This window comes from Aspergillus welwitschiae (genome assembly GCF_003344945.1).
Source record: "Aspergillus welwitschiae strain CBS 139.54b unplaced genomic scaffold BDQ94scaffold_6, whole genome shotgun sequence".
In the NCBI taxonomy this organism is placed as follows: Eukaryota; Fungi; Ascomycota; class Eurotiomycetes; order Eurotiales; family Aspergillaceae; genus Aspergillus; species Aspergillus welwitschiae.
In genome coordinates, this window is record NW_020798700.1 from 112033 (window position 1) to 137222 (window position 25190).

The 25190-nt window shown below is 48.4% G+C and overlaps 10 protein-coding genes across 10 annotated transcripts; 6 read left to right on the forward strand and 4 right to left on the reverse strand.

Annotated features, from left to right (window-relative positions):
- Nucleotides 1-986: 986 nt before the first annotated feature.
- On the reverse strand, nucleotides 987-2731 carry BDQ94DRAFT_184649 (tannase and feruloyl esterase; the record flags this gene model as incomplete). Its single annotated transcript, XM_026774696.1, has 2 exons — nucleotides 987-1702; nucleotides 1750-2731. The coding sequence occupies 2 exons, from the start codon at nucleotides 2729-2731 to the stop codon at nucleotides 987-989; spliced, it is 1698 nt and encodes a 565-aa protein (XP_026629483.1).
- A 1255-nt stretch (nucleotides 2732-3986) lies between these two features.
- BDQ94DRAFT_167359 (multicopper oxidase) lies at nucleotides 3987-5792 on the forward strand (the record flags this gene model as incomplete). The annotated part of the gene is made up of 3 exons (XM_026770789.1): nucleotides 3987-4866; nucleotides 4919-5403; nucleotides 5466-5792. 3 exons carry the CDS (start codon nucleotides 3987-3989, stop codon nucleotides 5790-5792), a joined length of 1692 nt encoding a protein of 563 aa, XP_026629484.1.
- Nucleotides 5793-6299: 507 nt separating this feature from the next.
- On the reverse strand, nucleotides 6300-8301 carry BDQ94DRAFT_157441 (cytochrome P450; the record flags this gene model as incomplete). Its single annotated transcript, XM_026768745.1, has 7 exons — nucleotides 6300-6462; nucleotides 6517-6680; nucleotides 6734-6853; nucleotides 6910-7200; nucleotides 7273-7504; nucleotides 7604-7916; nucleotides 8013-8301. The coding sequence occupies 7 exons, from the start codon at nucleotides 8299-8301 to the stop codon at nucleotides 6300-6302; spliced, it is 1572 nt and encodes a 523-aa protein (XP_026629485.1).
- Nucleotides 8302-10928: 2627 nt separating this feature from the next.
- On the forward strand, nucleotides 10929-12081 carry BDQ94DRAFT_167361 (uncharacterized protein; the record flags this gene model as incomplete). Its single annotated transcript, XM_026770790.1, has 4 exons — nucleotides 10929-11219; nucleotides 11303-11572; nucleotides 11636-11938; nucleotides 11995-12081. 4 exons carry the CDS (start codon nucleotides 10929-10931, stop codon nucleotides 12079-12081), a joined length of 951 nt encoding a protein of 316 aa, XP_026629486.1.
- A 1828-nt stretch (nucleotides 12082-13909) lies between these two features.
- On the forward strand, nucleotides 13910-15430 carry BDQ94DRAFT_157442 (cytochrome P450; the record flags this gene model as incomplete). Its single annotated transcript, XM_026768746.1, has 2 exons — nucleotides 13910-15040; nucleotides 15089-15430. The coding sequence occupies 2 exons, from the start codon at nucleotides 13910-13912 to the stop codon at nucleotides 15428-15430; spliced, it is 1473 nt and encodes a 490-aa protein (XP_026629487.1).
- Nucleotides 15431-15904: 474 nt separating this feature from the next.
- Nucleotides 15905-17734, forward strand: BDQ94DRAFT_184650 (major facilitator superfamily domain-containing protein; the record flags this gene model as incomplete). The annotated part of the gene is made up of 6 exons (XM_026774697.1): nucleotides 15905-16110; nucleotides 16165-16455; nucleotides 16504-16528; nucleotides 16579-16751; nucleotides 16799-17242; nucleotides 17293-17734. The coding sequence occupies 6 exons, from the start codon at nucleotides 15905-15907 to the stop codon at nucleotides 17639-17641; spliced, it is 1488 nt and encodes a 495-aa protein (XP_026629488.1). The 3' UTR covers nucleotides 17642-17734.
- Nucleotides 17735-17998: 264 nt separating this feature from the next.
- BDQ94DRAFT_167364 (uncharacterized protein) lies at nucleotides 17999-18688 on the forward strand (the record flags this gene model as incomplete). Its single annotated transcript, XM_026770791.1, has 1 exon — nucleotides 17999-18688. One exon carries the CDS (start codon nucleotides 17999-18001, stop codon nucleotides 18686-18688), a length of 690 nt encoding a protein of 229 aa, XP_026629489.1.
- Nucleotides 18689-19478: 790 nt separating this feature from the next.
- BDQ94DRAFT_167365 (fungal specific transcription factor domain-containing protein) lies at nucleotides 19479-21220 on the forward strand (the record flags this gene model as incomplete). The annotated part of the gene is made up of 4 exons (XM_026770792.1): nucleotides 19479-19521; nucleotides 19568-19703; nucleotides 19751-21146; nucleotides 21212-21220. The coding sequence occupies 4 exons, from the start codon at nucleotides 19479-19481 to the stop codon at nucleotides 21218-21220; spliced, it is 1584 nt and encodes a 527-aa protein (XP_026629490.1).
- Nucleotides 21221-21339: 119 nt separating this feature from the next.
- BDQ94DRAFT_167366 (FMN-dependent dehydrogenase) lies at nucleotides 21340-22708 on the reverse strand (the record flags this gene model as incomplete). Its single annotated transcript, XM_026770793.1, has 4 exons — nucleotides 21340-21494; nucleotides 21545-21753; nucleotides 21815-22305; nucleotides 22367-22708. 4 exons carry the CDS (start codon nucleotides 22706-22708, stop codon nucleotides 21340-21342), a joined length of 1197 nt encoding a protein of 398 aa, XP_026629491.1.
- A 1032-nt stretch (nucleotides 22709-23740) lies between these two features.
- BDQ94DRAFT_137843 (uncharacterized protein) lies at nucleotides 23741-25084 on the reverse strand. The gene is made up of 3 exons (XM_026765131.1): nucleotides 24886-25084; nucleotides 24599-24822; nucleotides 23741-24545 (listed from the first exon to the last, which is right to left on the reverse strand). The coding sequence occupies exons 1-3, from the start codon at nucleotides 24967-24969 to the stop codon at nucleotides 23981-23983; spliced, it is 873 nt and encodes a 290-aa protein (XP_026629492.1). The 5' UTR covers nucleotides 24970-25084; the 3' UTR covers nucleotides 23741-23980.
- Nucleotides 25085-25190: the final 106 nt, after the last annotated feature.

Genomic DNA, 25190 nt, shown 5'->3' on the forward strand with positions numbered 1-25190 from the left:
ACTTCTATCGTGTCGACAGCACCTATTTATACTATTAATTTTTCGCATCACCCCACAATTTCCCGAACGCGTAACCAGCAAGCTAGTAGATAGTACGTCACTCTCTCGGACCAAGCACCCAAAAACAACACATCCGATCCGTAAGTTGACAAAAGTATATCAGTCATGGGATCTCGGGGCCCCGGAAATGGGCTCACCTCTGCATGGTGCCCTCGTGGGCAGGGTGCACGCTAAAGCTTATGCGCTGTGCTAGCGCCCCACTCTGTCCGATTCTTTGGGCACGATCATCGGATGTAATATCCTCATGGGGATATTGCGGGGGAGATTCCTTTGCAAAGATCCTGTTCGGAATACACTAGGCACTAGTAGTGCTTGTGTTGCTTCGCTACTGCTTCCGCGGGTGTATCTGCCGAGCCACAAACGAACTTTTCTCGTATTTTGGACTAGATAAGTCTCATACAATCCGAATACTTCCGGGATGGTAAGAGTTAGAGTCGTTTCCTGCTCGGGAATTTCGGTCGGATAAAGATTGTGCCATAGTCATATCTGCATGCACGTAGCTAACGTACCGAAGGAATGCTGGAGTGCACTGAAGCTTCGCACTCTGATCCTACTACTCACTATGATCTGAAGATATTCCGTTTCTAGGTGCCATACTAGGTACTGACATTACTGGATGGGTTCAGGTCGAGACAAAGGACAGCATTGGAATGAAAGAATGTAAGTGACTCGATATACAGACATGAAGAGAAATTTTGCCAGAGCAAGTTGAGAAAGTTTATGGACACAGTAACACTACGTATCTATACAAAAAGAGGCGTAGTAGTAACCTCAATAATACTTGAACAATATGTGTACAGTCCCCAGTCAAGCTGGAGTTGTGACTAGCTGGTCAACGTGCGGGGTTAAAGCAGATGACTTGGTAAAGGAAGGATCAGAATGTAGGAGAAGAAAGGACACCCAGACCTATACTTCTCTTAAGCATTCTAGTATACCGGCATCTTGAAAGCATTCAAGTCATAGACCCAAGTCTTCAAGCCCTCCGGATCATTCACGCACTCCATACTGGTGCCATTGTTTGTCCACAGAGGTCGAAGAGGCCATGCGCAGAGCTTCTGCTCTTCTCCCTCATGCTCCCCCTGCAGAACCGTTGCGTTCAGCATTTCAGGGAAAACTCCATCCTCAACCCACCTGATCATAGTCTCCAGCGTCTTCTGTGGCCAAGGTCCATTTGGCTGGGAATCATCCGGGCCACAGTGTGCCGCGCCGGGAACGAGGAAAAGGCGATACCAATCACCCAAAGCGGCGTAGCTTGCATTTGTTGACATGTCAGGGTACATAATACGACGAACAGACTCATAGTAATGCACAGATGATGCGGTGGGAACGGTATAATCCGATTCACCATGGTAGTGAAGCACCTTACCCCCCGCTTCGGAGTAGGGGGACAGATCGGGGTAAGTTGCCTGGAGAGTGTCGTCGTATTTCTGCCAACCAATCCGGACCCATTCCTTCAGATTGTCATAAGTAACGTTCTGAAGCGTAGGCATTTCAGTGGCGTTGAGGAGATTAATGTATTTCTCCACCCATTCACTATTCGATTCGGTAATATCGAGGGTCCAAGAGCCGGTATCGTAGTCGTAGTGGGTCTCCGCGTCGGAGAAAGCCGCACTTGGCTGGTAGGAGAAGTAGACTTGGTCCCCTTCGTGTCATGCATTCCCCGCAAAATTTCTTTTGCGACTTCCACACCTTTGGCGGAAACAGTGCCATTCTGAGCCGGGAGCTCATATGTCTCCGATCGCTTTCTTCTCTTGTAGGTCGTCAAAGAGGAAGCTCCACAACTGTACGGTTCGCCGATTGTGCTGTTAGCGTCGAAGTGAAGCTTGCAGAGGTCCGTTCGCGAAACAACACCATCCTCCTTGCCGTCAAGGGCATCACAAGCTTTGATGGTCTCGTTCACAATCTTCTCAAGCTCACATGGAGGGGGATAGTAGTCCAAGGTTTGCTCAACAACGGGTGACCAAAGGTGCTGCATTTGTTGGAAGGTGAATCGGAAGCCAGGGGCACCAGTCACTGCCCCGTCGAAGTCCTCTGCAAACCGCTGGATCTGACTGAAGCCATCACGACCACCCTCGGAGCAACCCTGGTAATAAGAGTAGATGGAGGAGGTATTGAAGAACCTCTTGGTAAGCTCCTTCCCGATGACAGTCAGCTCATGAATAGCTTGGTAACCAAACATGTAGACCGTTTCGTAGTTGAGGGTGCCATTGGCTAGAAGCCACACATCATCCGAGCCGTTCTCAAATCCGCCAAATCCGCCGTCGGTTGTGCCCGCCACAGCACCGTACATGACACCCCCGGGTAAGGAAGTGCTTCCCAATGTGATGTCATAGCCACTACCACCAGTCGACAGGTAACGGTTGGCAAACTTCGACGGAGCGGGCATCCAGTAGCTAACTACCACCCGGTCATCCCGCCCCAAGTGGGAATAGGCAAAGGTCACATTGCAGTAGTCGAACGTGGCGTCCGGCCAATAGACTTGGTCTGTGCTCGACACGTTGTAGGCTGCCACTGCAGTCAGCGAAGACCTGTCGATTGAAACTCCAGCGTATACGCTGTCGGCCGGCAATGAGTTTCGAGCGAAGGAAACCGTGCACACATCTTGCAATGTGGTGGCTTGGACCGCCCCTGTCAGGGCAAGGGTTGTCACCCAGAGTTGGTGAGATCTCATCACAAAAGTCGAAGAATAATAGTGAAAAAGGAAAACTTGAGGAGGGAGGAGAAAATGAACGTTGTCAAGTACAACTCCTGTAGGTCTGCTAGCCAACCATCAATACAATCTAAATACTAGACTATATATTAAAGTTCTACCAGAAGTAATTATCCTATCCACTACTTCCCGTGTCATGATGCGTTTCGGATGTCGCGAAGTCCCGACGGCCTTGTATACTAGCTTGACTCCACTCCAGTCCCCGCAGAATCGAATTTATTAAGAGTCTTGATGGTGAGCTACTGCCGATGTGAGAATCTATCCTCATAGCCGGACATCTTAGCGCACATACCTGTAAAGCCGAGGTGGTAGTGTCTCTGAAGTGGGACTCGCAAGGTCACCCTGTCTTCGGATACGTTGCAAGGAACAAATCATCGGCCAACTTTAGCGAAATTACCCTCGGGCCATTAGCGAAGTCCGTATATCGGATGGCAGTTACGATGGCAGGTTAACGCCGACAGGGACCAGTGGGGCTTTCCACTTTTTCGCAAAGTCACACTCTTATGGGGTCAACCCATCTTATGAATGGAAGTGATCGACGCTGGAGCGGGTCTGCTTGATCTTATCAGGACCGAGATGATCGATCTTGAATCTGATTCGGCGTCAACCCGATACTTTGACTGAATCACTTAACTCACGTTGGTGAGCTTAGTCTCAGGGTTTCCCTGAACGAGCCGCACTATCTCCGAGTGCGTCGAAGCTGCTCCGTACCCTCCGCATCTTCCGTCTACGTAACCTTATCAGGCCCACTAAAGGGAGGTACTTCGTAACTCTGCAGACGTCGTTTCGGACTAAGTATACTCAACGCTAGAATCCAGGGTCATCGTGCCTTGGTTTCAAGAGATTGTTCGCCTCGGAGTTAATGAGGCAGTTGAGGGATATTGGTCAAATCAGCCCTTCCAGGTCCACTTCGCCCTTGCCTCACGACATTTCCAAAGAGACTGGAGTGTGTGAGGACTACGTATGTCGGTAAAAATAGCGCGTGCATGCCGTTGGTAGCGTGCGTGCCGATCACCGGCACTATCCTCGGGAACAGGAAATGGTGCAGGTTCCAGATATTCCATTGCCCATCTAGAACGAGATAGGGGTACACACGACGATCAGTTATATTTATCTGCTGTCCTGGGACGTTGTAATCTGTGAGTCTACATTCCATTCGTTCTTTTCAATTTCATTCATTCGCCCCTCTTTGGTATTCTTTCACTCAATTTATCCAATGCTTTTGCATACTATCCTGACTGCGGGCTGGCTCGCAGCCAGCGCCTATGCCGGGGTTTCCGCTCGTTCCACGCAAGCATGCGCAGGAAACACACCACAAACCCGAAACCAGTGGTGTGGTTTCGACATTCACATCGACTACTATGACGAAGCTCCGGACACTGGGGTAGTTCGCGAATATTGGTTGGAGCTAGGAAACACCACCGCCGCTCCCGACGGCGTCCCTCGTAATGTCCTAACCGTCAACGGGACGACTCCAGGACCTACTCTATACGCCGATTGGGGTGACTGGGTCCGAGTTCATGTATACAATGGTCTTGAAAACAATGGAACCAGCATCCATTGGCACGGTGTCCGCCAGAACCACACCAACCCTCAAGACGGCACAAACTCCATTACCCAATGTCCCACGCCCCCCGGAGGATCCGTCACGTACGAATGGCGCGCCACGCAGTACGGCACAACATACTACCACTCCCACTTTGCTCTGCAAGCATGGGAGGGCGTCTATGGTGGTATTGTGATCAACGGACCTGCCAGCTCGAATTACGACGTCGACGCTGGCGTGCTTTATCTCATGGACTGGTCGCACCGCACGGCCGACCAGATGTATTCCACTGCTGAAACGGACGGCGAGCCAGAGATGACCACGGGTCTGATAAATGGAACGAACATCTGGGTTAAGGAGAACAACGAAACGGTTGGTTCGCGCTTCCTCATGAATGTGACTGCTGGCCAGTCTTACCGTCTTCGACTTATCAATGGTGGAATGAGCAACTTATTCCGATTCATGATCGATGATCATACGTTGACGGTCATTGCTGCGGACTTTGTCCCCATCGAGCCTTACAATACAACTTCGCTTAATATCGGTGTTGGTAAGTCGTTTTGTTCCATAGCAACATAATGGAAACTTACCAATACTCCAAGGACAACGGTACGATGTGATCGTCACGGCAAACCAAGCCCACGCTGGGTCTGACTTCTGGATGCGTGCTATCCCCCAGGAGTCCTGTGCCGAGATTGAAAACACCGACATCAAAGGAATCTTCCATTATGAGCAGCCTGACACTGCTGTAGCCACTCCCACAACAACGGCATACAACTATACCGACAGCTGCTACGACGAGCCGTTGAGTAGCTTGGTGCCGGTGGTTGCTATCGACGCGTCTGGTGTCGGCTACAAAAGCCATAACGAGGCAAACGTCATTATGAACAGTGCAGGCTTGTACAAGTGGTACATGGGCCCGACCACGTTCAAGGCAGAATGGGACAACCCGACTTTGCTCCAGATAGCTAACGGCAACACTTCATGGACTAACACATCGCACGTCGTTGAAGTTGAAGGGAACGGCAAGTGGGTGATTGTTGACATTGAAATGGAAATCAATGTTCCTCATCCTATTCATCTCCACGTATGTTTTTCTGGCCTAAAAGCTATTCATTTTACAGCAATTGCTAACATGATCCTCAAAAGGGCCATGACTTCTTCATCCTCGCCCAAGGCAAGGGAAGTTACACGTCGAACACGACTCTGAACACCTACAACCCACCCCGTCGGGACACGGCCATGCTCCCTGCCCTCGGATATCTGGTCATCGCATTTAAGACCGACAACCCTGGCGCGTGGCTTCTGCATTGCCATATTGGATGGCACCAATCGGAGGGCTTCGCCATGCAGTTCGTGGAGAGCATGTCTCAGCTCGAGCCTATGATCGATGCTTCCGCACTGGAGAAAAACTGTGCTGCCTGGGATAAATATGCTGCTGCTAACCGCATTGAGGAGGATGATTCTGGTATCTAAACAGGATCGAGTGGTCCGGGTAGATGCAGTAATTTGTTTTTTTACAGCGCTTTTCGCTACCACGTGTATCGTCAACTTAACTGGGATTGAGGGTCGAAAAATTGGAGTTGTATAGGAATAACTAGTATCAAGTGTACAAGAATTTGTAACTCCGAAGTTTACTTTGGTTTTGTCCTGGTGCCCAGACTGCCTGTATCCAAGCCTCAACTCACACTTCGCCTTACAAAACCCCTAACCACAGGACAGAAATACTAGACGAGGTTGCCTGCGAGTTTTCTGATTGGTCAGTGGGATTTGGGGATAGCTTCACGGTTAAATCAAGGTATTTGACTGATACGGCATAATACCTCGATAAAATACGGGCCCTGGATATAGCTACTCTCACAGCCTAACGGCCCGTTCCGGCCGCAGTCTCAAGACTGCCCTAGCCGCGCTGTATTTAAGGAGGACGTACATACATACAGCACACGAATTTTAATTCCGCCGATCACGCCAGTCACATCTACATCATTTTAATTTTAGACTGGAGAACCTCAAGGGTAATCCAGGTTTCGAATACTCCATGGTAAATAGATCCTTCTTCTCGGGTGCACGGAAACCAGGCGGCAGCTGAATGTCGAAGTTCCTAAATAGATACGCCATCACAATTGTGACTTCAGCGTACGCGACACTTCATTTGGTTATTAGTGATCCAACACCAAGCAACGAGGATGGAAGAACAAACTTTTGACCAATGCACATGCGAGCGCCCTTGGAAAATGTACAAAGGTACTGCTCTAAAGACTTTGCTCCCGGGTGAAGCCAACGGTCGGGGTTGAAGACGCGAGCGTCGGGACCCCAAACCTCTTCGTTGGTATGCATTGTGTAGGTTGACATGGAGACAATGGTCTGCAGAAATCCAATAAGACGATGAACATCTCAGCATCGGGCATAAGACTTACACCGGGTGGGATGACTTGTCCATCAACAACGAACGGCTCAGCGAGGTCTTGGGGAACGACTCTCGGCAGGCGTCCAGGCACCGGCATGGCGATCCTGAGAGATTCCTTGACACAGGCAGTCTAACTGATGGTTAGCGTGACAATCATTTTCGTGTGTTGGGCATGTATTTGGGTACCAAGTAAGGAATCTTTTCTAACTCTTGAAGCTGAGCCGCTGAAGGATCATTGGATGTGATGTCCACTCCCCAAAGAGCGTCTGCTAATTTGGCATAAATAGCTGGGTTCGAAAGTATATGCATAAAGCCAGCAGTAAGGGTTGACGCTGTAGTGTCAGCTCCCGCAATAAGTATGTCAACTGCCTCACCGACCTTGAGGTCGTGCGGCAGGGAAGATAGGTTCTCGAATACAACAGGGTGAGAGGTCGTATTTCCGTGCTCCTCGTAGTGCATAAGGCAGCTTTCCGCAAACTACGCAAATTTGGTCATGGAATTAGCATACCCTCAGACAGCTGGCAAACGGTATAGGAAATCAGCATCTACCTTGAACATTTTCAAAACATTCACAATGTTGGAATCCAAGAGGCTTATGACATTCACGGGCATAACCCCCAAGGCTTTCCGAGCGATGGGCCACTCCTGCATTTTCCAGAGGCTTCGGGCAACGGCGTCGAAGGCGACCAGAAACCAGGACTCAAAAGTAGTTTCACTCTCTTCCAACATGTTTGCTGATCTCGCAAAGGCGAATTCCATAATGACCTCTGTAGTAAGGCACCTGCCGTTTCCGATGCGTCAGCCATGACCAAGTCGATATACCCGATAGAGGCGCATATCGTTGAAGCCCGATCAGGAAAAACTCCTTTGTGATACCCACCTAAAAGCATCATACACATTGATATTGTGGCTATTCTCAAGTCGGCGAATTTTGTTTATAAGAATACCCACCTTGTCATGAATGATGGGTTCAAGTTTGAAGACGCCTGCTCGGGAGAAGAAAGGATTCAGTAGCCGTCGGCGCTCTTTATGCATTCCTGCATCGATCTCGGTGAAGGCTGTATGGGGCGTGTTGAAAGCTTCATAGAACTCTCCATGTTTCGGGAATGGTTTGCTTTGACTGTATATAACCTTGTATTTGGAAACATCGGTAATGTGTAGCTCGTTGGGTCCAATGCGTAGAGCTTGCGTTTCTAGAAAGCAATCGAATGGTCCCACATCAGTATTCACCAGCCCCCATGATTAGTGCAAGGTTATAAAATGTGCTATGAAAGCAGGACAGTACTCACGATACTTCTTATGGAGCTTTTCGAGGTCCTCCTCCGGAAAGCCACGGTCGGTCACTCTGTAGATCCAGTGCCGCGATGAAGCGGCCGCTGGAGGACCGGGAAAGCGAGACAACGGATGCCAAGTGCGATAATAAAGGGGTTTGAGCAAAGCGACAATTACCAGGGTGGCTACAGCAGCCGTACAAATGACACTGAGCCCTTTGGCTGCGGGTGCTTCTGCCACCTGTTCCACTATGTGTTTGTACAGGGTGGCCATATCGGTCCAGGTCAATTGAACCGCCTGACGCATCGTGACTTCCTCTTTGATCTTTTCTTTTAATGAAGGCACAAGACCAGCGCTCACCACCGCGCTATATAGACCGCATGTTGCGTGATAGATCATATAGATATTTAGAGGGTGAAGTGTCTTTATATTACTCAGCGGAGATATCCCGAGATGCCGCCTCCGCTCGGGTCGATCCTTTGGAACTTGCCCACATCCCTAGTCTCATGGTGGGGCTGCCGGCCAGTAAGGACCCTTCAAACTAGCCTATCAGGTCATGGAAATTGACTTACATGAGGGGATGACTTATTCAATGTTCTTAGACAGCTGGGACCCCCTGCTAAATGACGACCAAATACAGGTGGCTTAAACACCGGTATCCGCTTACTCACTCACTACATATAACTAGTTAGTTAGTTAACTATAATCCGATCCATGAATCTGATCGGCCCGCTTATCCGATTCCCAATCTTCCGTTTGTGCCGAACTCAAGCTTACTCTTAATCGACTCTATCACAAGTGTCGTATTCTCTGGGTTCATAAAGCAGCTAACAATGTTTGCCAGCCGTTTAGTGCCTATCCGAACAGCTCAACCAATCGGGCCGTCACTGGAGGCAGTAGCGGTAGCGCCCCTCCTTTTTGACGATGAGCAGCTGTTCGATATTCTCATTGACACCCTTCTTTGGCTTGTTATAGGGTTTTATGCATACCAGTACTATTAAGTACCTAGTATAGGGAGCTCTGTTGGGTATTACATATATTGTATAGATACCATGTGGCAGTTTGATATTGTACGCTCCTGATCTCTTCCATGAGCGACATATAGACTTCACTCCGTACCCCTTTGACCACAGCTGCAGACACGAGAACAGGTATCTGAATGTTTCATCTAGATCGTGTCAAGCCTATTTTTTACAGCAGTATATGAGCTTGAGCAAGGAGGAGGGAGCAACACCTACTGTAAGAGGCAGCCTGATGACGACAATGATAGTATCTACTGATCTCTGACATTAGGCCTAAGTAGGTCTCGTTACGGTGTCTATGTAAGTATCTAGCCCGCTTAAGTACTTCAATGTTGTCCCTTGTATCGAAATACCACCCTGAGATGCTTTTGGGCATGAGCTTAGACCTTCACGAAGGTTAGAACACATGCTGATGCTCTCTTCATTTTCGCGTACTTATATTTTCTTGTCGCTTAACCTTTGCTCCCTTCCTTTTAGCATCACGATTGGCCCTTTTCGCCAGATTGGCGCGACCTCCCCTCAGCATTGCTGGGCCTTTGAAAATGGTATTTGGACGAGGGTCAGAACGGAGTTGTCATTGGTGGCTATTACAAAGCTACACTCAAATAGCACCCATCGGTGAACGGAGGGGTTGTATGCTCTAACGATCAATTTGATGTGCACCGACGAAACCACATAAGGGCTTATGAATCTAGAGCCATTACATGCAGGATCCAGCCCGCCTCCTTGAAATAAAAAGACAATTTTATTTCTTTCCTGTTCTGGAAGACCCACAGAAATATACGAACTTTCAGCACGTGTCGATCTGTCATGCAGGTGCATATCGTGGGTTGTTTTAATTCAATGCAATCGAGTGTGTGGCTGTATAACTCAGGTGGGACCAGCATTACTCAATATATCACGGTTCCAGATGCGATTCTCATATCCGGGTGGTCCCTCCTTTCTAATTTTGGGCCTCATCCACTCATGTTATTATAAATTGCTTGAGAGGGTACCTGCAGTAGATCTGCTAGCGCATACTTTTTGTTTTTCCACCATCAGTGAGCGGGTGAGATCAGGCGGGTCTGAAGAAAGAAAGGGAAAAGTGACGATCAAGAGTTCCTCAGCACGACCACGCGTGACACTAAAGAAAAAAAAAAAAAAAAAAAAAAAAAAAAAAAAAAACAAAAAAAAAAAAAAAAAAAAAAAAAAAAATAGAAGAAAAAGAAATAGAACTAAAAAAAGAAATAAAAATAGAGCCTGAAAGAGAAATAAAAAAAAAAGAAGGAAGGAAGTAGAGTCAAGAGATCGATAGATCTATCATAGATCTTACCGACTAGCAATAAGAACCGGACTGTATATCTGGTAAGTGTTGAGTGGTGAAACGTCTTTATCGCCCCATAGTGTACGCGCACGTACAGACCAGCGAAATGACCGGCTCGTGTTGGACGACAGGAAAGTACGTGCACACGTGCAAAGACAGCCTATGGACCAAAATGAAGTGGATTACTAAAATTACCCCTTATATTGCTTTTGCACGTGTGCTGATGGCATTTGTGGTCATCGAAAACATGTATGTCAGGTACATCGACATCAAGTAATCGGTATATCAACCATCAGGTTCAAATTCCCCTTATGATGAGGTGACACAGTTTAGGATAGTTCAAATACCCAGCAAAGTACCTATAAATCAATTATTGGTTGTCTGCTTCACTACCAAAGGCTGTACCAATTCTTCAAATTAGTGGTTTTTGCTTTTGAAATGCCGATATTATGGGCTTGGCAATCTCTGACGGTCATGTACTATATAAATTATCTATTCCCACCACTGTCCTCGTAGCTAGTTATGATTGTGGCTATATCTAGTCCTGTGATATTCAAGATTCATATATTAGAATGAAACTGATACATCTATTCTTGACTATAACTGCCATGACTGCGGCAACTGTCAACTCACACCTATCGCAAAGTCGTGGGAGTATCTCCGCGCTTGACTTCGGACATCGGAACCCATCTCCTGAGCTGTTCACCGAGACACATAAGATCGCAGGTCGCGCTGATGCTTCTAAAGAAACCCATGAAGTTATTTCCTGGATTGGAAGTGATTCGGAATCAGATGACCCGAAAGATCTTGCTCGTGGCCTTATTGACAATGCTTTCGATGCGTTGATTAAAGCATGTTCGCTTTTGCCTTTTCATGGGCACAATGCGGCCCTAATTCTCGTATGGTCATTTTCTGATATTCTGCAATGTGGCTAATTTACTATTGATGAAACAAGGTATTAACACCATGCCATCCTCTTTAGGGAAAAGTGAGAGATAATATCCATCGTGATATATCTGCCTACCCGCGCGCACATTTGGTGGAGAGGAAAGCCGGAAGACAGTCAATAAGTGCTATAGGCGGTATCGATGAGAACTCAAAGCTCGGAGAAACCCTTGTTCAGATTGTCAAGCTTGAGTGCGAATGTGTATCGGTAACGGGGTATCTTGGCACACATCTTGTCCGTGCTCTTGGGGACATCGCGCTGAAGGCCACCGAAGGTCTCGCAGGCGGAGGAATTGAAGATTCTTTGGTATGAATACAACGTTCTAGAAAAACGTCAGATGAAGAGCTGACTATATGCTGTCAATCACAGGATGGCCTCAGGAACCAGTTCCGCAATAAGATGACTGCTGTAGCAGAAGAGCTTTTCGCACCCGAAGCAAACTGTGGTACTGACGCTTCCACTACTGCTGACGACATAGATATAGGAAACATCGGCGAAAACGAAAACTCCACAATCGAAGACGATTTGGGTTCGCTTTCCACTGACGGATGTCGCTGTTTATCGTCAACTCTATATCTTGCCATCCATTTACTTCGTGCTTATTTTGAGGTGAAACTCGACATTCTTGCTGCAATACTTGGTGGCTCTTTACACCCACTTGCTAACCTTCTGGTGAGGCTCGAAATAATGTCCAACACTTGGACTCTACTTACAGATATCACAATTAGGACGATCTCAAAGATCTTCTTCGTCAGGTCCTCTTTGCCGCTGGGGAGATTATTCGACCCGATAATGTGTGTCATGGGTCGTTCTAGGCTCAAGGTTCTGTGGTTTTGCCGTGTTGTCAGTTAGGAATATATGAGAGATAGTTGGGAGCTAATAAGCCTAGCTTACACGTCGAGCGCAATAGGAGAGTTGTATTAACAAGGATGTAATCGTCACAGATCTCAGAATTTTATCTGAACACGCCAGCGCCCTTTCCGCTGGTCTTGAATCTTGGCAATGGGGAAAATCCGCAGCTAACAAGTGACAAAATAACCGCTCAAAGCCAATTATTTGCACCGATTGTGGATCCTGCCGTGAAGATACTGCTCCGGACTTTCCTGAATGTGGCAACACTGCGTGGCCTACTCTGGGCAAAAAACCAACTTCATCTGTACAATACTCGCGTATCTCTGATAATGTAACGCCTTTTATCAAGTTACTCTAAAAGAGTGATGTGGGCGAGTAAAGAGTGGGACGTTGTCGGATACCGAAGAGCTGTCATGATACGCGCCGAGTTAGTTATAAATCTTTTCTGATTCACAGAAATTGTTTAAACGGCTGAAAAATATATTTTTGTAATCAGATATTATGGTCTCGTATTGTCAACTTTTGATGTGATGCATACTTGCATCTGTCAAGTTAGCAACTGTATGTACTTAGTGCAATACGCAGTGAATCCAGATGATTCGGTGGCATGCAGCAAGGGAGAAATCCAAGCTACCGTTGCTCATAATACATTTATGAATGACCTCAATGCACAAATGAATTCACAAGAAGCGGGGTCACTCTCTAGATTGACGTCTTGTTGCAGACCTTAGCCAGAACTCGGATATTAGTGGATGGTAGCTGGCTGACAATAGACCCACTGATACCAAATAACCCTCTATCATTTTAAGTTGAGTGGCTAAAATATGCATTGAACGCTATCTTGGGCGAGCTCATAGCTCATTTGCTCAAGGACATATGACGTGTTAGGAAGCGGGTGAGTGAGCGTCTGAGGGTCTGAGCTCGACAGCTGTCTCCACCCCAATAAGCACTCGTGTCTCTCGAATCAGCCAGAGGAATGACTCGGTACCGGCTTGTCTACTACAGAGCTTATTGCTCCTCCTAGATTGACAGGGTAACAAGATGAATTCCTTCTAGGCCGACCATCCTTGTTTCGTGTCTAGATGTGGATCCAGGCTGCTCCGTTTGGTCCAAAAGCCCAGGGCTATGTTAGGTAGACCGAGAGTCGAACTTCCGGTATCCGTTGCGGGCCTCGAGGCTTCCGGCCACCGAGCTGCAAATCGCCCTCGTCTGGAATCATCATTTCCCCTCTCGCATTATTAACTGGAGCCTCCTATTGGGCTGTCACGCGGGACGCGGACGGACCGTAACACATCGTGCAGATCGCCTCTCCACTCTATCTGCAGCTCAACGTCCAATCGATGTCATCAGCTGCAAATGTGCCGTTTTTATGCTCAGCAGCGCCTTGAAAGACTTCACAGAATTGATTTCTACTCTAATGAAAGTAAGAATGATGTTAGAATTCTCTACCAACTAGGGGATTCGCAGATGAATGAGATTGCAGTCACATAAGAGCCTATGAATGCCGGGGCAATTGGAAGTAGCCAGGTGCCTATGCCGCATCATCACGGCACAATCGACTAGCATCGTCTGCCCCATAGCCTAGACTTTGTGGCAACATTTCTCCGACACTTACCCCGCTTGTATCTTCATGCTGTTGACCTCGACCTCTGCGTAACATGGGGACGTGACGCCAGCGTGTTAGGGATTGCAGCTCAGGTGCGACCAGGGTGGAAGACTTAAATAGGCCTTCATCCGGTCCTTCAGCTAGACTCATGGCAAACCAAACCAGGATATTCTTTCTAACACATTATGCCTACCATTCTGGCCATCGTCGTGATATCGTACATTGTGTACACCGTTTGCGCGGCCATCTGGAACATCTATTTCCATCCGCTCCGTCGGATTCCCGGCCCAAAGCTATGGCTAGCCTTTCCCATCTTACGCTACATCTCATTCATGAGAGGAGTATTGGATAGGGACATGCGAACATACCACAATCATTACGGCGGAGCCGTTCGCTTCAGCCCAAATGAGGTCTCGTTCATCACCACGCAGGCGTGGAAAGACATTTACGGCCACGGGCATCGGCAGTTGCCCAAGGTGCCAGGGTCAATGAACAATCCCATGGATATTATCAGTGCAAACGACTCCGACCATACTCGATTTCGCAAGGCTATATCCCATGCGTTCTCTGCTAAGGGTCTTCAAGCCCAGGAACCTTTCATCATGGAGTATGTCGACAAGCTTATCAACAAGCTGGACAGTATGGCCAAGTCACAAGTAGCCGTGGATATGGCGAAGTGGTACAATCTCACAACATTCGACCTGATTGGAGACCTCGCTTTTGGAGAATCATTTGGTGGACTGGACTCGACGGAGTACCATTACTGGGTGTCAACTATCTTCGAGTTCATCAAGGCCATAGCATTTGCCAGGTTCAAAGATAATTATCCAATGATGTTCCAAGTCCTAGAGCGCTTCCTACCAAAACACCTGTTGGAGGCAAAAAGAAGACAGGACGAATATAGCTGGAATACAGTACAGAAGCGGTTGCATCATCAGAGAGATCGTGGTCAAGCAGACTTCATGCAGTCCATGCTTCGTCACCGCGGAGAAAAGGACGGGTTGACGGATGAGGAGCTCGCAGCCAATGCAAGTATCCTTGTCATTGCTGGCAGTGAAACCACAGCAACGCTGCTATCTGGGCTGACGTATTGGTTGCTCCAACACCCTAAGGAAATGGAAAAAGTGAAATTCGAAGTGCGATCTGTCATGAAGACCGAGGAAGATATCGATGTCAATAACGCCACAGCTAAACTTCCCTACATGCTGGCATGTATTGATGAGGCCTTTCGTATGTACCCCCCTGTCTCGGGCGGCTTACAGCGATACGTACCAGACACGCCTACTGAAATCTCGGGATATCTGCTCCCCCCTAAGGTAAGTCTCACTTATTATACTGAAAACCCCAATGCTAATACTTTTCAGACAAACGTATCTGTTCACCAGTCTGCTGCATACCGGTCTCCTCTCAACTTCTATAGACCCGAAGAATTTATTCCAGAACGATGGTTGCCTCAATCAAAGAACGACCCCTCATCGCCGTTCTACCGTGATAATCGGGATGTTCTGCAACCCTTCTCAGTTGGTCCACGGAACTGTATAGGCCGGAACTTGGCCTATGCAGAAATGCGTGTCATCCTTGCCAGAGTCCTGTGGAACTTCGATATCGAATTGTGTGAAGAGAGTCGGGACTGGCATAATCAGAAATCGTATAACCTGTGGGCGAAACCCCCGCTCATGTGCAGGCTTAAGGCTCGCGTTCATTGATCTACTCATTTGGGTTTGTCTCTGGTGTTCAATTGGCAGTCCGATTATAAGAAAACCTATGTGATAGGGCTCTGGTATAGTGAAGAATGACATTTGAGCTCAATCCAATACTTCGCTTCGCTTTCTAACAACACATAATGTATGACTTGAAGATGGCCACCAAAATTAGTGACTCCCTACCAAGTTCCTACGAACCCCCCTGTGCCCTTCCCCGTAACCCAATCAGGCGTATACTTGGAGCATTAACCGCCCAATCTTTTCAACATCTGTCTTATATTATAACGGGCCTTGCCTGCTCTTTCTCTTCTTTTGGAATGGCCCATGCAGATCCGGGGTGAACTACCCCGAGCCCACCCCGCCCCCGCAAATGCGGGGTGACGGACATCCTCCGATACTTAAGCTCCGCTTTGTTGTCACTGAAGGAATGGTATCATAGCATTCTGTCTCTGTCCTACTGCATAGGGAGCTCTCACAATGTCTAAACCGACAGAGGCATTTACTGAATACCACGAGGATGCAACGAAGATCCAAGATTCAAATCAAGATGCCATCTACCAGACATATGTCGCAAAGAGCCCAGAATGGCATCGGGAGATGACCAGGAAGCTTCTTCGTAAGGTGGACATCCATCTTCTTCCGTTTCTTGTGGTGATGTATTTGCTCAACTTCCTCGATAGAAAGTACGTTCTGACTCAGCTCTTACCCTGTAAGGTCTATACTAATTCCTGCGTCAGTAACCTCTCACAGGCCCGACTAGGCTCACTGGAGCAAGACCTCGGAATGAAAGGAACAGACTATAATCTGGCCACAAGTATTCTCTTCGTCGGGTACCTCCTCATGCAACTACCGTCCAACCTCCTTCTCACACGCGTGCGACCGTCATTATTTCTGGGAACAGCAATGGCTATTTGGGGTGTCATCTCAGCCTGTCAGGCTGCAACACAGTCATTCACGGGATTGGTCCTTGCGCGTTTCTTCCTTGGGTTTGTGGAGGCGCCTTTCTTTCCTGGTGCAATCATGCTGATGTAAGTTGTGCAACGATAAGCCCATTTGTGCAGTGCTAATATGTACAGGTCGAGTTGGTACACCAGACAAGAGGTAGGCACTAAACCAAGCTGGTTCATGAGATGTCGGACTGACCAATGCAGTTGAGTCATCGCATTGCGTGGTTCTATGCTGGAAGTTCTCTGGCAAATGCCTTTGGTGGCCTGATTGGAGCTGGGGTGCTGGGGAACTTGGACGGTGCGCATGGGATAGCGGGGTGGCGATGGCTCTTCATTATTGAGGGGTGCATTACTGTTGGAATATCACTGACATCAACGTGAGTCGTCCACTGTAGATCTAATTTACTGGTCTCTGACTGTATAGACTGCTCTTGCCGAACTACCCCGCCACCACCTCATGGCTTGACGAGACCGAGAAGCTATACGCGCAATGGCGACTGATCCATGATGCTGGAGAGGCAGACGAAGCCAAGTCAACCAACATCAAAGAAGCACTTTATCTCGTGTTTTCGGATAAGCGGATCTACCTCTTCATTCTTCTCCAGCATACGTCGCTCCTCTCGCAAAACTTCCAGTACTTCTTCCCTACCATTGTCGAGACACTCGGCTATGGAAATATCGAGACGTTGCTGATAACTGCACCTGTCTGGATCGCCACCTTCCTGGTGTCCCTTTTTGTGACATGGACATCTGGAAAGACAAACGATCGCGGAATACATATTATTCTGTTGATGCTCGTTAGTGTGGTGGGATGCATAATCTGCACTGCTACGACGAATATTGGTGCGAGATTTTTTGGCATGTTCTTGTAAGCATCTCTCCATTCGCTCTTTCTTCATATGGATACTGATAGTGTAGGATGCCAATGGGCGCCGTATCCGCCTACCAAATCATCATTGCCTGGGTGGCCAACTCCTTCCCCCGCCCGCTGGTCAAACGTTCAGCTGCAATCGCAACAGCCAACATGATTGGCAACACAGCGTCCATTTATGGAAGCTATATGTGGCCGTCGTCATCAGGGCCAAGATATATTGCCGGTGGCAGTGCCACAGCAGGGATAGCCCTGCTAGTTGCGATGATTGCTTTCGTGATTCGTGTTGTGCACGTGAGGATGAACAAGGCGCTGGATGCGGCGGAAGAGGATAGAGGTGGAGCAGAGGTCGATAATCTGGAGGCTCGGAATGCAGGGTTTAGATATATTCTTTAGATTTACTTACAGTGAGCGAAGTGTTATAGAAGGTTGGATGGAATTGGAGTACTCTGAAGACGGATGGAGATTACCTCATCTGCAACATAGGACAAATTGAAATGCCGCAAGACCTATACATCTTCAGCTCGTGTCCGTAGGCTCCAGAATTATTTCTGATGGCCATGTAATAGGACGAGTGTGGGATAAGCTTATTGACATGACGTGGACTAGTCTGTACTCTGTTTGCTAAAGATCTCATGATCCAACTCCACTTATCCCAGAAGTGGTATACTTAAATACCAACACTATCCAGATACCTTATCACTAACCCATCCATCTCCCTCATCCTTCCATATCACGTCCACTATCCCCAAAATGAAGCTCCTCCACATAATCCTCCCCCTAGCAGGCTCTGCCCTAGCCCAAACCTCAATCTCCACCACAACCACAACCACCACCTCTTCCAACACCCTCTCATCCTCATCCACCTCATCATACACCACCATCCAAATCTTCAACATCCTCCCCACCTCACTCACCTCCCAAAACACAACCCCAACACCCACAACTACCCTCGCCACCTTCGACGCCAGCATCATCTCCGCCGGCTCCTCCACTACCATCCTCGCCGTAACCTGCAACGGCGCGTGCCCCATCCCATCCATCTACACAATCACCGCCGCACCCTCCACCTACGCCGAGCACGGCTCCTTCATCGGCTCCGCGAACGGCCTCACAGTAACAACCTCCCAGAGTAATGCGTGCAACATTACCTCCTCGACGCAGGCTGCGTCGTGCTCCGTCACAATCGGGTACTATGGGTCTGTGAGCGGGGGCCAGAATTCCTCGTCTGTGGTTACTTCGGGCACGTCGTATAGCTCGGGTGAGATCTGGTATATGCCTGTTACTGTTACGGCTGGAGCGGAGAAGTTGGCGAGTGCGACGCAGACGACTGGGGGTGGGAGTGGAAGTGGGAGTGGGGATGCGAATGGTGGGGGGAGGGTTGAGGTTGGAGGATGGGGTTTGGGGGCACTGGTGGCTGCGGGGCTTGGGCTTTTGGTTTAACTGGTTGTGGTTAATCTATTGGCTGATTCATGACGGAGGGAGTGAATGAGGAGTTATATGTTTACCTTGTATTTGCGGTGGTTCTTTTAACTCTAATTTTATTTTCCACGATTCTCAAAGCTGGAAACACTCTGTCTAAGCTGATACGCTGGGGAGAAAGCGTACGCGGGCTTGCTACATAATGTATGGAAACTTCCACTATCCCTACTATTAAACTTGATAGTATTTACCGTTGGCGAGAGTCTGAGTTTGTCCTGCTATGCATAATTAACTGGTGGTGAAGTACATCCAGTAGCAGATAGCAGGCACATTCCATGCACGAGGCAGATAGATAGCTGCAGATACCGAGATATCAAATACGCATCCTGTGCCGCCCTTTCCGAAAGGATTCAGCACTATGAGGTCTATCCTACACATTTGAATATCTTTAAAAAGCCAAGGAGTCAGTGAAAGCCGATGTTGTATCGGGTTATAGGAATAAATTTCCACACAGTAGCGCTCATAATCGGTATCCGCCGTGTATACAGAAGGATGGAAACGCATGAACCATTTCTGTCGTGTCTGTTCACAAGCAATACTCTTCGTTGTACCTCATTTCATGTACTTAGAAGGAACACCTGGCTCATCGGAATCCCCCAGTATAGGAAATGTCCACGGTTATATAAGACCGGTTCATCCTGGTTTCTTTGTGTTCTTGATACATCACTTAACTTTCTGTTCCAACATCATCATATACAAATTAGATCAATCTCTCATCTCCACGCTGTAACAGTGTCACCTCATGACAGAAATGGATTCGCCCGTTCCTGAACATCCCGCCGCGCGCACCGCTTGTATGTCACCCAAGAAACCCTCCACATCAGTGCTAACACCCTTCAGGTGGAAGCTGTGCGATCCGCGGAAAACCGTGCAGGGTCGAGGAAGGAGAAGTTGCTTGTACTAGATGCTCACGCCATGGCCTAAATGAATGCGATGCGTATTTCGCAATGGTGCAACGCCTCAAGGATGAAAAAGAGTATGCCACATTCACGGTTATGCCACAGTCCCTACTGACAAATGTAGATCTAAAAACAAACTTATGGATGAAGTTGCAGACCTGAGAGATGAGATCAACACACTATGCAGGAATACACCTGGAATTGTGTGCATGTCTGATACGGTTACGCAAATGAAGAACCTACGCATCGAAACAGCCTCTATTGAAAGTGATCTCATTTCAGAGGGTGTTGTTGCGCTGGAAGAAGCAGAGGATCTCTTCAGCATGTTTACGACATGCGTTAATCCGCTCCTATGGGACGGGCTTCTCATGCAACATCCTACGTTAGACTCTGCCCGCAGGTCATCCGCGATGCTCACGGCTGCCATTCTTTCTGTCGCTGCACTACTTTCTCCCGACCGAGCCGAAGTATACCCAAAATGCCATGAAATCTTTGTATCTCTCTCCCTCATGGGAAGATTGGTAGATACTCACAGTAATAGCTTGGATGATATTCGCGCTTTGTGCATTGGTGCATTCTACCTCAAGTATTTGGGCGAGCGTCTCTCAAGCGAGGCCATTCGCATTTCACGCGACCTCCGCCTAGATGAAGCCTTCGATCAATACATGCAGGGCGAAGTAACCGAGATGGAACATGTTCGGCTGTGGTGTCTCGCCTACATATGCGAGCAATGCTTCACCACCGGGCGCGGCCGTCCTCTGAAGGGTGCTGAGCATGAACCAGTTTGGGATATGACGCGAATGCCCCTTCAAAAGCATGCCAGTCACGAAGATAGAAGGTTAACCGCCCTCGTATTATACTTTGATACCTTGGCAAATGCCCACACGGCCTTTTACATGAATTGCCGCCAGCCTCTGAAAGAAGATGATATGACGACAATACTGGCGTTCGACGACGCTATTAAGCGATGCCTACAGGAATTCCCGACTGGAACATTATATAGCAGCCACCCTCATTCTTCTTTGCCGCAGGATTTGAAGGACATGTACCATGCCTTTGCTCAGTTTCAGATCTACTCACTGGCATTTCGCGGTATTTTTCCTGATGATAACGGTCCGACGAATTTTCAAGCGTGGTCATTCGAGCACTGCTTTGCTGCGGGTGCTGCAATTGACGCTGCCATGAAGGTACTGCGCGTCATAGGTACTGACAGTGATCTCTCATTGAATCTCCGCTATCTCCCCACTCACGTCTATCACATGGTAGGATTTTCTGCTTCCTTTCTTCTGAGAATCGTCGGATTGAATATAGGCCTGGGGGGCAGCGCTATGGGTGACATCCATCGACTCGGACTGCCAATCGATCCGGGACGCATTGCCCATGTTGCTCTGCGCGTAGCTCGGTGTCTACATACAAAAGGCGCCGACCTCAACGAAGAGCATACCTCTAATGTTGTGGCCTCGAGTCTGCTGACCATGTTGCGGCTGCTTTCTGACTTGCGATGGGCTGGCAATAACGAGGTACCAGTTGACGGATGGGGTCAATTACTACAGTATCCAGCAAACACTGATACGTCTATTATTAGTTATGCTGATGGGACATTTGACATTGGCTTCAATCACCTATTGCCATACTGGTTCGAGATAGACGCTATGATCTAAATGTCTTATGAATTACCCACTTTCTATCTAGCTTGAACTGAGAACCCTGCTGTTACAAGCGTGCCCTGGCTGGCTCGCTATACAATGACGCAGATTGCTTTGGAATCAAATGATCCACGTCCAATGTATTCAACAGGCCTAGATGCGCCTGGGATAGCTCCGTAATTCCCAATAGTTTCATGGTCGTCTCTAATTCATCTCTCATAACTGCGACCGTCAGCATTCTCACTTTGTAAAACACAGGAACGGAATCATACTCTCAATCAACCTCTCCACTCCCTCCTGCCCATAACACAAACTGTATAGAAAATGCCTCCCCATACCCACAGCCTTCGCACCCAGACATATCGCCTTGATGATATCCGTTCCTCGTCGAATGCCCCCATCGACAAATACCTCCAACCGATCAAACACCTGCGGACAGCACCGCCGGATCTCCATCAACACAGCAATGGATGAAGTAGACCTACAACAATCAGCACATACACCACTCCCCCTCTACTGATAACAAAAGAAAGAGAACTCACGTATCCAAACTCCTCCCACCATGATTACTAACCACAATCCCATCCACGCCATACTCCATCGCCAAGATCGCATCCTCCGCCGTCTGCACTCCCTTCAACACAATAGGCAGAAAGGTATTCTCCTTCAACCACGCCAAATCCTCCCACGTGAAACCCGCATCAATATACTGTCCCATCGAACGTCCCAAACCTCCTCCTTTCTCATCATTCCCACCGATACACGCCCCGCTCATCGGCAACGGCGTTCTAAATCGGATATCGTGGGGATCAAGCGGAACACGTTCATCCGCTTCCCGTTTCCCAGCCACAGGCGCATCAACAGTCACGAATACCGCTTTGGCTCCATTTTCTTCTGCGGTGCGGAGGAGACGTCGGGATACTTCTCTGTCTTTGTTGACGTAGAGTTGAAAGAAGAATGGATGGTCCTTCTTGTTTTGCTTGGCTGCGGCGGATGTTATTTCGGAGAGGTGGTAGGCTGCGTTTGTGGAGACCTTCATTCCCACGCTCTGTTAGTATACAGTCAACAAGGTATGGTAAGGGGAATAGACATACACACATCCCAACACCATACCTCGCACATCCCCTTGCGAGCGCAAGTTCACCGTCCGGATGAACTAGCGTCGCCATTGCCGCGGGACTCATGAATAACGGTAGATCCATGCGACAGCCCAGGATATTTGTCTTCGTTGACACGGAAGTAACATTACGGAGGATTCGCGGACGGAGGAGTATCCGATCGTACATAGTTCTATTCGACTCGTGGGTGAATGTATCTGTCGCGGCTGAGGAGTAGAACGCCCATGTTTTGGGTGTGAGGGATTTGGAGGCTGCTTTTTCGAAGTCGTGGGTTGAGAGGATGGATGATAGGGGCGGTGGTTGCATGGTGGTAGACATATTGGATTTGCTGTTATTCATTCTTGGTCAATTGATGAATCTCAAATTAGTATCGTGAAAGACAAATGAGTGTACTTGTCGTACTTTATATTCTTTTACTTAGGGATTGAGTTTGTAGTACATCGGTGTAGTTCTAGACCTGTTTGACTGGGGTCGGCGTCGCTAGAACTTATTCCACCAATTAGATCTTCCGTTGACGGAGATCATTACCGAGATATCTTATCGATCTCTCGGGCGAGAAGTTTTACGGCAGGAGATACGTCATTCGGAAGGGAAAACACGAGTATAGGATGTCGGGATATGGTTTCCGATGAGTCGGGAGGATCTTTCAAGGGTGAGATGAGTTGTGGATTGCGGAGAGACTTTCATTTTCTTACATAGGTAATCCGCGTTCATAGCATCAATTTCCTAGGTTCTCAATTGGCTTCGCGTATGCCTGAAAAATATCAGTATCAGTCAAAATAATGCGTATAATAAATAGGAACCTGAAGGAATCCAGCATAGCTCACATTTGTGATGCGAACTCAGTTCCACTTGGTGGTCGAAGGTGAGGCTCTACTGCTGCAATGCATACACTAATCGGGTCTATTGGTCATTCACTGGTGAGCTAACCCCAATAGTTGCTGGCTCAAAAAACCACGCAAGTACCTACCGTCACACAACTCGTGCAACTACATCTGCATCTCGGAAATAGTCTGTTTCCTATTGTACAGAAAAGAGTTTTATACGCAGAGCCGAAAATCATGTCATTTCTCCCCCCTCTGCTCCACCAGAAAAGTCAGCTCGATTTATCCACAATTGGGTTGCTTGAACTGAGTGAGGCTTATCTAGTCAAGCTCTTGTCAACTGGATGTTAGTGAATAGTATTGTTATAATTCGTTACAGTATTACGTGTTGCTCATGTCTACTTTGCCGCCGCCTATTATAAAGTATTCTTCTGTGATTGGCTCTCCCACTGCTAAACCCCCTTGCGATCTCTTGATTTCGGTATTCAATGTAGATTGTCACATTCGTAATCAATAACCTGATATCCCGAGGGAAATTGCCAGGTTCGCACGGCTGCTAGTAGAATACCTTTGCCTTGGTCGTACAAGTGCGCTCAATATATAACAAGGCTCATATTATGCAGAAAGAGATAAAGTTAATGCACTTGTATCTACGTGAAATATACATCAACAAACGCTTCATCCAATCGAACAGAGCGAACTGTGTAGAACGTGTTTCAATGACAATAACCCGAAAGTGAATGGTATATACTATATCCCTGAGCATCTAGATATCCGTCTGATCCACCAACCCCTCAAACTCATCGCAAATAGCCAACCTCTCCTCACACGCCTTCCGCATCGCAGCAACAGCATCCTTTCCAATCGGCAACCTCAAAGGCAATTGCTTTCCCTCAAACTTGCCCGTTCCCTTGACCGCCTCCACCACCACCTTCGCCGCCTTCGCCGGATCACCCTGCTGGTTGTGGTTCGTAGCCGCACACCCAGCTTCCACCAGACCCCGGAGCTCCTCATACTCCGGCAGTGGGCGAGGCGCCCGGCTGTGGAAGTTCCCAGGGTTCATTACCTCCGTACGGTAGTAGCCGTAGGTGAGTAGCGAAGTGCGGATCCCGAATGCCGCCAGCTCCAGGGCCAGATTGGGTACCACCGCCTCCAGGAGACCCTTGCCTCCGGTGTAGCAGGATGCACCGGGCGCACCGAAGTAGACTCCGAGGCTGCTGGCAAACAGCACGGTTCCAGATTTCTGGGCGCGCATGAGAGGCAGGAAGGCGCGGGATACGTTGAGGGGACCGAAGGCGTTGGCGCGGAGGGCGTCAATCAAAAAGGGCTCGCTGGGTGGTCTGTTAGTACAGTGAGTGCGCTATATGAGGGAGGGAGGACTGACGTAATTTCTTCGACAAGTCCTGCGTCGATGTAGCCCGCATTGTTGACTAGTACGTCGACTTTTCCGTAGATCTCCCAGATTTCGCGTGCCTTGGCGTCTAATTCTTCCTGGGGCCGGCTCACGTCGAGCTCGAACACTGCGGCTCCGGCTTCTTTCAGAGCTGAGAGACGGTCGGCTCCGCTGACATTGTTGCGGGCGCGAGCTGTTGCGATGACTTTGTCACCCTGTTTGTTTATTGGCCTGTGTGAGCGAGATCTCCGGATGGGTCAAATGTGGGGGGTGCTCACCTGGGCGAGGATGGCGCGGACTAGGGCTTCGCCGATGCCAGAGGAGCAGCCGGTGACGACCCAGGTAAGAGGTTGGCTGGACATTGTATATATAGGGTATCTAAAATGTCGTATACAGAAAGAGGAGAAGAAGAAAATGCAATCGAGAGAACCAGACGAGATTCTGAGGAGGGGAAGAAGAGAAAAATTAATAAGTGGGGGAGTGGCAGGAGGAGGTAAGCTTGCTGCTGTCAGTGCCCAGCCATTTTGTGGCCTATGTTTTGGTCTGCAAGTGCAAAAGCCTCATCCTTTCGCGCTAAGCTTGG

What these genes read in the sequence shown, in the direction of transcription:
- BDQ94DRAFT_137843 (XM_026765131.1), bottom strand. Translation starts at nt 24,969, where the DNA reads ATGTCCAGCCAACCTCTTACCTGGGTCGTCACCGGCTGCTCCTCTGGC. An exon ending in TCCGCGCCATCCTCGCCCAG is followed by an intron (nt 24,823 to 24,885) that starts GTGAGCACCCCC and finishes ATAAACAAACAG; the next exon opens with GGTGACAAAGTCATCGCAAC. An exon ending in GGACTTGTCGAAGAAATTAC is followed by an intron (nt 24,546 to 24,598) that starts GTCAGTCCTCCC and finishes CAGACCACCCAG; the next exon opens with CGAGCCCTTTTTGATTGACG.